Source organism: Corvus moneduloides, chromosome 11, assembly GCF_009650955.1.
Source record: "Corvus moneduloides isolate bCorMon1 chromosome 11, bCorMon1.pri, whole genome shotgun sequence".
Lineage (NCBI taxonomy): Eukaryota > Metazoa > Chordata > Aves > Passeriformes > Corvidae > Corvus > Corvus moneduloides.
This window is the reverse complement of record NC_045486.1, coordinates 20,978,214-20,989,012: the sequence shown is the minus strand read 5'-3', so window position 1 is coordinate 20,989,012 and position 10,799 is coordinate 20,978,214. Positions and strand designations below refer to the sequence as shown.

Below are 10,799 nucleotides of genomic sequence, written 5' to 3'. Positions count from 1 at the left end.
GGCACTGGATGGGCTTTGAGTTCCCTTCCAGAATTGAATGAGGATTCTATAAAATCCTTGAAGAGCAAATAGTCCTTATGGGGTCCTCGTGCACCAAACCTGACTCAGCTCTGTGTGACAGCCTTGCAGCTGGGGGTGCTGTGTGGGCAGATTTCCCTTTACACTCCTCAGGAGCACTGCCCTGCCTTGCTCACTCTCAAATCCTGACCAAACGTTGCTGCAGCAGGATGGGACAGCAAGACCCAGCTGGCCTCTGCGGATCTGTTCTTCAAAGAATCCCCCTCCCACTGGAGAGTCACCTCCATATCAGCAGCAGCCTCCCCTGCAAGAACTACTGCAGTAGAGCACTGAACACTCATTCTCTCTATTGAGACTTCCCATGCAGTCACGTCAGAGGTGCAGAATCCTTGGATCCCCTCCGTGCCATACAGGACAAACCCCTCCACTGCTGTGGTGCTGTCCAGCTCTGCAACCATTAGGGCTCTTCTTTCTTGCCTCAAGTCCACAGCCAGCTCACTTCTAACGTGTGGTAAGATGTGGTAATCACCAAAATATCACTGTAAGGACTTTGAGTAGAAAAATGGTCAAGTTACACCCTGTGTAGCCAAATGCCCCCTTCTTTAGTGGCTGCTCTGGTGCTCTGCCATCTCACACACCGGAGTGTGGTTCATACATTGCAGCCCAGAGTTAGGTTTTTGCAACACTTAAATGAGTGTAGTCGGCAGGATTGCTAGGGATAAATTCCTACAGAACTAAATGAAATGTGCACCATCCCAGACTGGAGTTGAATAGGCCCAGAAATTTTGGAAAGAGGAGGACAAGGGTAGCAGAGCGAATAGAACAATGTAAAAATCAGCTGAAAATAAAAGGAGGAAATGATACAGGAGTTATTTGTGCAGTTTTGGGGGTGTGTTTATCTTGGGTGCAAAAGGAAATCAAAAGCTCTCAAATGCCCAAGAGAATGGAAATGTGGAATATACTCCATAGCAGAGTGTCAGACCTCTGGATCCTTAAAACAATTCATACTGTTCATGGTGGAAGAATAACAGCTTGAGCTGGTGCCTCTGAGGGACCCTGAACAACGAACCCCTGGGCTTTTATACCCTCACAGCTGAAGGGTGATAATCTAGGGTTTTACAGCTGTGTCTGAGTGCCTGGTCACTGGCTGGCAGCACAGGTCCCCAGGCCCTCTGCTGAGCCATCCCTGTCCGGCAGTCAAATTTAGTCTGTCAAATGGGGCTTTTCTCTCCGATCCACCACCAGGCCCACAGCAGCACATTGTCCTGAGGATGTAAAAATGCTTCTTCGTCCTGGAACACTCCTGTTGTGTGACACCCCTGAAAGCAGACTGGGAATCTGTGCAGATGTTGACTCGTTTCCCTCTTCCCAGAAGTGCTGCACACATCAAAACTCCTGGGTGTTTGTGCTTGCTGGGACACGGCCCTCTCCACATCTGAGAGGAGACCCCAAAAACCCCTCATGTACCTCACGAGAGACCCTAGCGCCCTGCATGCATTGGGAAAGATCCCAAACCCCCTGCATGCCTCACAAGTGACTCCAAACTACCCACATGACTTATGGGGGTCATCAGGCCCTGCACACCGGAGACGGGATCTGAAAACCTCCTCATGTGCCTCAGGAGAGATCCCCGCCCCTTGCATGCTTGAGGAAGAACCCCAAGCCCCCTGCATACCTTAGTGGCAAATCCAAGCCCTTCACACATGCCTCAGAGGGATCTCTGCCCCCTGCATGCCTTCCAGGGATCTCCAGTCCCCTGCATACTTAATGGAGATCCCAAACCCCCTGCATGCCTCACACAGGATTCCAAATCCCTTGTATTACATACGGGAGACCCCAGTGCCCTCCATAGTTCAGAGGGAACCTAAAATATCCCCGTGTATCTCACGAGGGACCCCAGCTCCCCGTGCACCTTACAGGGGACTCCAAAACCCCCACTTGCCGTTTGGGGAACCCCAGCCTAGCTACACTGAGTGTTTTGACCTGGAAATCAAGTGTGGTTGCAGCCGGGTTCTTGTGCCTCCTGGCGCTGCTCATCAGCCCTATCCAGCCCATGGCTGCAGCCCTTCCCCGCCAAGGCCTCACCCAGAGGAGCACACCCCATGCAGCACCCTGGATTGGTAATGGCCCATCAGTTAGGTCCCATCAAGTCTGTGTTAATTAGGGAGGACCTTTGATTTGCTTGCTGACATTGCTTGTCAGGCTGTGTCCCTGGAGATGCTCCTGATGGCTCCCCTCTTTTCCTGGGCATGCCACTGGAGGAGCTCCATGCCCAGATGATCCCGCTGAAAGAAACGTGCCCGCAGCCCAGGGACCCTCAGCATGGGCTCCCCCAGCCCCTCAGGGCCTCGCCGCTGGTCACAGCAGCGCCGTGCCTGGCTCCTGCCCGCCCGCACCGTGGGCATCCACGGCTGCTCCCGGACATGGAGCTCAGCCAGCGCTGGTGCCGTGTGGGCTTTGCTGGTGGTACCACCTGGACACTGCTGTGCCAGCTCCATCTCTTTATTGGAACATAAGAGCTGATTTTGCAAGCTCTCAGTCAAGGTTCAATTGAGCACTTCCAAATCCTTTCCTGAGAGTTTCACCTTCAGCTCTGGATGAAGGGCTGGGCCTGTGGCCTCACAGCAGTGCAGAGCATGAAGGTGCAAATGAAAACTGGTCAGATGCAGAGCTGCTGCTGTAGCTCTTCTGGCTGTAGAGGTCTGGGGACCAGCCGCCAGCTTTCAGCTTTTCTTGAAGGATGTACCTGTGGAGAGAGGAGGTGTCTGAGGCCCCCAGCTGCACCTGGCACACAGGGACCCTCCTCCCCAGCAGGGCCCAGAGCTGGCAAGGCTCCCCGGCACGGCTGCAGCTGCTGGCACACCTTGGCCCAGGTGGACAGCTGCCCCTCAAGGCCCCAGCCAGCAGGGGATGGCTCTGGGCAGGGTCCCTGGCCAGGAGCGGGCCCCAGAGCGCGTCTGCCTTTCAAGGGCAGTCTCGGCCCCGCTCTTTCTCCTCCCCACCTTGCTTTGCCCCTGCCCGGTGCTCCTGGGGCTGCCCTTGGCCAGGCAGCCTCCGTGGGAGCAGCACTGGCTGCAGCCTGAGCGGGCTCCCTAGGACAAGGCCCAGCAATTAAGAGGCCAATTAAAGCACTGGACAGCAGCAGAACCCTCAGCAGAGTTGTTTGGACAACCACGGACTCGCCACAACTCCACAGCAGCCTCACGGGGAATGTTTCCTGTCTACAAGCAGCCTTTAAAGGAAGCAGTTTGAGGGGGAGAGCAACAAAATACTCACCGTTTTCTCTTCCAGCAATACCAAACTCCAACACAGCACAACATCAAGACAAGCACTGCACCACTCACGATGGCCATGAGCTCCAGCAAACAACGTGTTCCCTGACAGAACCCATCTCCTTTCCCCTTCTGGTCACTGGGAACACGTGTTGTGGTGCCGGCTGAATCTGCGGGAGCAATGGGGAGCGTGAGCCCGTGCTGTGCAGCACTGCTGAGCTGGCAGCACGTTGCATACGGCCAGGACGTTCTCTGCTTCCCCGGAGCTGGGGCCTACAGGCACCTTGCCGCCCCTGGGCACAGGCTGTGCCACCAACAAAGCCCAGAGGGCCGGGAGGAGAGCCCGGGGGCAGCGCAGCTGCTGGGGCAGGGGCTCCTTCGAGGGACACGGGCCAAAGCCATCCCTGCAGCAGCAGCTGCCCCGCGACAGCTCCCGCAGCGCAGGGGGACAGAGCCAGGCCCTGTCAGGACACACAGCAGCCCTGCCCAGTGTGGGAGCCAGGGCTGGCGGCAGGGCTCCCGCTCGGGGCTGCTCCTGTGCCTGGGGCCTCTGGGCACTCGGGGCCGGCTCCGGGAGGCGGCTGCAGCGGGAGGGACGTTGGTGCACCAGTCCCGTTTGCCAGGGGCTGCGGAACGAGCTCCAGAGGCCTCGAAGCCAAGGCGCCTCCAGCTTTGGCTGCTGCCGGGCCCTGCAAGGGCGGCCCTGGGGGAAGAGCTGCTGCCACACAGCCCCGCCGAGGGCTGAGCCCGGCTGAGCCTGGCACAGCAATTACCTCCTGGGCCTGTGCCCGTGGCTGGCAGCTCCTCCTTTCCTGCAGCAGGGGCTGCCAATGAGCCCCTGCTTCCTCTGGGAAGTGCCGTCTTCTCCATGGTCATTTGGTCCATCCCTTGAGAAAGGAAAAGGGACAGCTGGGTCAGATGGAACTGTTCCCCATTTCACTGGTGGCATCGTCAGGAGGTCATGCTTGTAAAAAATTGGGGATAACTATCAGAAAACGTCTCAGCTTTTGGACCTGGGCCAGGGCCCTCCCTCCTCCAAACAGCCACCTCTCCTGAGAAGGAGCAGGGAGGGGATCCCGCAGGGCGAGGGCACACACGGGCACAGCTGTGTCCTGGCACCTGCAGCGATGCCCCGCTGGCCACCTTTGGGCTCTGAGCTGGCAGCTCTCCCAGGGGAAAGGCCTTGACCTACCCTCATCTTCTCGCTGAGGCTCAGTCGTGGACATGGGCTGGGAAGTCGCTTGACCATCACCAACAGGTTCAGCTGCAAAGAAAGTCAGGACAGAAGAGCTCCCCTGGCACTGTTGGACATCCTCAGGCTCCCTGGGGCCGGCAGAGGAGCCGCGCCGGGCACAGCGCCCCGGGCCACAGCCCTGGGCCCGGCCCCTTCCCTCTCTGCTCTTCTCCGGGGCTGCACAGAGCACACGCAAGGAGCAACTGGCATTGCACACGGCAAGAAGGCTGACAGCTAAATGCTCCTTCCTGCCCCGACAGCGACCCTGGGGGATCACTCAGGGCTCGAGAAGGGAGCAGGGCAAGGTTTCCAGAGTCCTTCGGCCTTGAGGTGACGTTAACGAGAGTGGCACCTGAGTGAGCTCTTGCCACAGTGACACTGATCATTGTGTCAGGAAAAAGGGACATTGAGAACTTGCCTCCAGCACGTTCCGAGGTCTTCAAACCATCATCCAGCCGGGATTCCAGATAATCCAAGTCGTGTTGCCAGTCTAGAAGGGAGCAGAGATCAGAACCATTCCATGGTGTGCTGGGATCCCCTTCTGCCTTAGGGAACTGGGCACTGCAAGGGGGTTGGGCAAGGCCCTGGGAGCCAGATGCCAATGGACATGGCCAAAGCTGCAGAGGGGCCTGGGGAGCTCTGGGCTGGCTCCTGGTCCCTCTCGTCCCTCTTTGCAGGCCCTGGGCAACATCCCAGGAGGGGCGGCTGGAGCAGCCCAGGGCCCCTCAGGGCTCTCCGGAGCACTGCCACGGTGGAAACCCTCCCTACAGCCCTGGGAAATGTGCAGCAGGCAGGGCCACAACTGCCCCTCCCTCCCTCTGCTGGGACAGCTCCCACAGCCCAGGGGGACAGAGCCAGGCCCTGTCAGGACACACAGCAGCCCTGCTCTGCCCTTTCCCCACCATGGGCAGCCCTTGCAGCCGCTCCCAGGTTTCGGGATGTGTCTCCCACGGAGGGAGCCCAGCAGGACTGCTCAGTGCCCGCGTGCCCTGAGCCTGCTCGGGAGAATTCCTCTGTGCTGTGCCGCTCTTGCCCGGGCTGTGCCCGCACTGCCCAGCAGCAGAGATGGCAGCTCAAGCCTCAGCAGGGCTCAGGCGCAGAGGCTCAGCAATTACCTCCTGTGCCTGTGCCTGGCATGGCCTCCCTTCCTGCAGCAGAGGCTGCCAATGAGCCACTGCTTCCTCCGGGAAACGCCGCCTTCAGCACTGCCTCTGCTTCCATCTCTGGAGAAAGGAAGAGGGACAGCTGGGTCAGGTGGAACTGTTCCCCATTTGTGTATTGGCTTCTTCAGGAGGTAATTCATGTCAAAATCGCAGATAAGCTTCCAGATATTGGATGGGCTTTGGGGTCTCCCTCTAGGGCCCTCCCTCCTCCCAAGAGCCTCCACTCCTGATCTACCCAGACCAGGAGATTGCAGGGGATCTCAGGGTGTGCATGGCCCGTGGTGCAGTTTGGGCACCCTGTCAGCTGATGCCAAATGCCTTCCTGCAGAGGCCGGGGAGGAGCTGCAGCCAGGCCAGGCTGGGAAACAGCCCTGCAGGGCGTGAAAGCAGCAGCGGGGCCGCGAGGCTGCCATGGATCCCTTCCCCTGTGCCGGGCACGGCGTGTGCAGATGTGCAGCGACAGCCCCCGGCTGCTGAGGCTCAGCAGAAGGCTGAGGGAAATGCACCCACCTTGTCCTCCCTGCAGTTCTTTCACAATTTGTTTCAGGACGTCGTTGGACTCAAGTGATTTCTTGTCTCCTGTAGCTTTGTTCTTCCCTTTTGGAGGACCTTAACAGAAAGTAGTTCCATTTCAGATGAGTGGATCCCACAAAACCAGTGCTCAGCCTGTGGGGTCAGCAGGGACTCACTGCTCACCCCTGCGATGGGAGCCGGGCTTGCGAGCAGGAACCAGCAAAGGAGCTGGAGAAGTCCTCCCTGCAGACACACCTGTAACTCAACAGCCAGAGAAGCTTCTGTCATCTCTGCTGCTCTGCATGGGCAGCACTGAGCTGCAGGAGCAGGGAGGGGATGCCGCAGGGCGAGGGCACACACGGGCACAGCTGTGTCCTGGCACCTGCAGCGATGCCCCGCTGGCCACCTTTGGGCTCTGAGCTGGCAGCTCTCCCAGGGGAAAGGCCTTGACCTACCCTCATCTTCTCGCTGAGGCTCAGTCGTGGACATGGGCTGGGAAGTCGCTTGACCATCACCAACAGGTTCAGCTGCAAAGAAAGTCAGGACAGAAGAGCTCCCCTGGCACTGTTGGACATCCCCAGGCTCCCTGGGGCCGGCAGAGGAGCCGCGCCGGGCACAGCGCCCCGGGCCACAGCCCTGGGCCCGGCCCCTTCCCTCTCTGCTCTTCTCCGGGGCTGCACAGAGCACACGCAAGGAGCAACTGGCATTGCACATGGCAAGAAGGCTGACAGCTAAATGCTCCTTCCTGCCCCGACAGCGACCCTGGGGGATCACTCAGGGCTCGAGAAGGGAGCAGGGCAAGGTTTCCAGAGTCCTTCGGCCTTGAGGTGACGTTAACGAGAGTGGCACCTGAGTGAGCTCTTGCCACAGTGACACTGATCATTGTGTCACTAAAAAGGGACATTGAGAACTTGCCTCCAGCACGTTCCGAGGTCTTCAAACCATCATCCAGCCGGGATTCCAGATAATCCAAGTCGTGTTGCCAGTCTAGAAGGGAGCAGAGATCAGAACCATTCTCTGGTGTGCTGGGATCCCCTTCTGCCTTAGGGAACTGGGCACTGCAAGGGGGTTGGGCAAGGCCCTGGGAGCCAGATGCCAATGGACATGGCCAAAGCTGCAGAGGGGCCTGGGGAGCTCTGGGCTGGCTCCTGGTCCCTCTCGTCCCTCTTTGCAGGCCCTGGGCAACATCCCAGGAGGGGCGGCTGGAGCAGCCCAGGGCCCCTCAGGGCTCTCCGGAGCACTGCCACGGTGGAAACCCTCCCTACAGCCCTGGGAAATGTGCAGCAGGCAGGGCCACAACTGCCCCTCCCTCCCTCTGCTGGGACAGCTCCCACAGCCCAGGGGGACAGAGCCAGGCCCTGTCAGGACACACAGCAGCCCTGCTCTGCCCTTTCCCCACCATGGGCAGCCCTTGCAGCCGCTCCCAGGTTTCGGGACGTGTCTTCCACAGAGGGAGCCCAGCAGGACTGCTCAGTGCCCGCGTGCCCTGAGCCTGCTCGGGAGAATTCCTCTGTGCTGTGCCGCTCTTGCCCGGGCTGTGCCCGCACTGCCCAGCAGCAGAGATGGCAGCTCAAGCCTCAGCAGGGCTCAGGCGCAGAGGCTCAGCAATTACCTCCTGTGCCTGTGCCTGGCATGGCCTCCCTTCCTGCAGCAGAGGCTGCCAATGAGCCACTGCTTCCTCCGGGAAACGCCGCCTTCAGCACAGCCTCTGCTTCCATCTCTGGAGAAAGGAAGAGGGACAGCTGGGTCAGGTGGAACTGTTCCCCATGGGGAGATGGCTTCTTCAGGAGGTAATTCTTGTCAAAGACATGGATAAGGATCACATAATCATATAAACTTTTGGGATAGGCCAGGGCCCTCCCTCCTCCCAAGAGCCTCCACTCCTGATCTACCCAGAGACCAGGAGATTGCAGGGGATCTCAGGGTGTGCATGGCCCGTGGTGCAGTTTGGGCACCCTGTCAGCTGATGCCAAATGCCTTCCTGCAGAGGCCGGGGAGGAGCTGCAGCCAGGCCAGGCTGGGAAACAGCCCTGCAGGGCGTGAAAGCAGCAGCGGGGCCGCGAGGCTGCCATGGATCCCTTCCCCTGTGCCGGGCACGGCGTGTGCAGATGTGCAGCGACAGCCCCCGGCTGCTGAGGCTCAGCAGAAGGCTGAGGGAAATGCACCCACCACGCCGTCTCTCCAGATCACTCAGCATCTGGTCCAGAAGTTCGGAAGGCTTCAGGTCTTTATATTCTCCTTTAGCTTGGGTCTTTCCTTTTGGAGGACCTTAACAGAAAGTAGTTCCATTTCAGATGAGTGGATCCCACAAAACCAGTGCTCAGCCTGTGGGGTCAGCAGGGACTCACTGCTCACCCCTGCGATGGGAGCCGGGCTTGCGTGCAGGAACCAGCAAAGGAGCTGGAGAAGTCCTCCCTGCAGACACACCTGTAACTCAACAGCCAGAGAAGCTTCTGTCATCTCTGCTGCTCTGCATGGGCAGCACTGAGCTGCAGGAGCAGGGAGGGGATCCCGCAGGGCGAGGGCACCCACGGGCACAGCTGTGTCCTGGCACCTGCAGCGATGCCCCGCTGGCCACCTTTGGGCTCTGAGCTGGCAGCTCTCCCAGGGGAAAGGCCTTGACCTACCCTCATCTTCTCGCTGAGGCTCAGTCGTGGACATGGGCTGGGAAGTCGCTTGACCATCACCAACAGGTTCAGCTGCAAAGAAAGTCAGGACAGAAGAGCTCCCCTGGCACTGTTGGACATCCCCAGGCTCCCTGGGGCCGGCAGAGGAGCCGCGCCGGGCACAGCGCCCCGGGCCACAGCCCTGGGCCCGGCCCCTTCCCTCTCTGCTCTTCTCCGGGGCTGCACAGAGCACACGCAAGGAGCAACTGGCATTGCACACGGCAAGAAGGCTGACAGCTAAATGCTCCTTCCTGCCCCGACAGCGACCCTGGGGGATCACTCAGGGCTCGAGAAGGGAGCAGGGCAAGGTTTCCAGAGTCCTTCGGCCTTGAGGTGACGTTAACGAGAGTGGCACCTGAGTGAGCTCTTGCCACAGTGACACTGATCATTGTGTCACTAAAAAGGGACATTGAGAACTTGCCTCCAGCACGTTCCGAGGTCTTCAAACCATCATCCAGCCGGGATTCCAGATAATCCAAGTCGTGTTGCCAGTCTAGAAGGGAGCAGAGATCAGAACCATTCCCTGGTGTGCTGGGATCCCCTTCTGCCTTAGGGAACTGGGCACTGCAAGGGGGTTGGGCAAGGCCCTGGGAGCCAGATGCCAATGGACATGGCCAAAGCTGCAGAGGGGCCTGGGGAGCTCTGGGCTGGCTCCTGGTCCCTCTCGTCCCTCTTTGCAGGCCCTGGGCAACATCCCAGGAGGGGCGGCTGGAGCAGCCCAGGGCCCCTCAGGGCTCTCCGGAGCACTGCCACGGTGGAAACCCTCCCTACAGCCCTGGGAAATGTGCAGCAGGCAGGGCCACAACTGCCCCTCCCTCCCTCTGCTGGGACAGCTCCCACAGCCCAGGGGGACAGAGCCAGGCCCTGTCAGGACACACAGCAGCCCTGCTCTGCCCTTTCCCCACCATGGGCAGCCCTTGCAGCCGCTCCCAGGTTTCGGGATGTGTCTCCCACGGAGGGAGCCCAGCAGGACTGCTCAGTGCCCGTGTGCCCTGAGCCTGCTCGGGAGAATTCCTCTGTGCTGTGCCGCTCTTGCCCGGGCTGTGCCCGCACTGCCCAGCAGCAGAGATGGCAGCTCAAGCCTCAGCAGGGCTCAGGCGCAGAGGCTCAGCAATTACCTCCTGTGCCTGTGCCTGGCATGGCCTCCCTTCCTGCAGCAGAGGCTGCCAATGAGCCACTGCTTCCTCCGGGAAACGCCGCCTTCAGCACAGCCTCTGCTTCCATCTCTGGAGAAAGGAAGAGGGACAGCTGGGTCAGGTGGAACTGTTCCCCATGGGGAGATGGCTTCTTCAGGAGGTAATTCTTGTCAAAGACATGGATAAGGATCACATAATCATATAAACTTTTGGGATAGGCCAGGGCCCTCCCTCCTCCCAAGAGCCTCCACTCCTGATCTACCCAGAGACCAGGAAATTGCAGGGGATCTCAGGGTGTGCATGGCCCGTGGTGCAGTTTGGGCACCCTGTCAGCTGATGCCAAATGCCTTCCTGCAGAGGCTGGGGAGGAGCTGCAGCCAGGCCAGGCTGGGAAACAGCCCTGCAGGGCGTGAAAGCAGCAGCGGGGCCGCGAGGCTGCCATGGATCCCTTCCCCTGTGCCGGGCACGGCGTGTGCAGATGTGCAGCGACAGCCCCCGGCTGCTGAGGCTCAGCAGAAGGCTGAGGGAAATGCACCCACCACGCCATCTCTCCAGATCACTCAGCATCTGGTCCAGAAGTTCGGAAGGCTTCAGGTCTTTATATTCTCCTTTAGCTTGGGTCTTTCCTTTTGGAGGACCTTAACAGAAAGTAGTTCCATTTCAGATGAATGAATCCCACAAAACCAGTGCTCAGCCTGTGGGGTCAGCAGGGACTCACTGCTCACCCCTGCGATGGGAGCCGGGCTTGCGTGCAGGAACCAGCAAAGGAGCTGGAGAAGTCCTCCCTGCAGACACAC

At 59.6% G+C, this 10,799-nt stretch overlaps 1 protein-coding gene across 1 annotated transcript; it reads right to left on the bottom strand.

The window, feature by feature from the left end:
- Window positions 1–2,504: 2,504 nt before the first annotated feature.
- LOC116449633 lies at window positions 2,505–10,117 on the bottom strand. The gene is made up of 16 exons (XM_032121341.1): window positions 9,985–10,117; window positions 9,288–9,359; window positions 8,828–8,899; window positions 8,556–8,627; window positions 8,370–8,468; window positions 7,813–7,920; window positions 7,116–7,187; window positions 6,656–6,727; window positions 6,384–6,455; window positions 6,198–6,296; window positions 5,640–5,747; window positions 4,943–5,014; window positions 4,483–4,554; window positions 4,064–4,177; window positions 3,295–3,460; window positions 2,505–2,764 (listed from the first exon to the last, which is right to left on the bottom strand). The coding sequence occupies exons 1-16, from the start codon at window positions 10,088–10,090 to the stop codon at window positions 2,638–2,640; spliced, it is 1,503 nt and encodes a 500-aa protein (XP_031977232.1). The 5' UTR covers window positions 10,091–10,117; the 3' UTR covers window positions 2,505–2,637.
- Window positions 10,118–10,799: the final 682 nt, after the last annotated feature.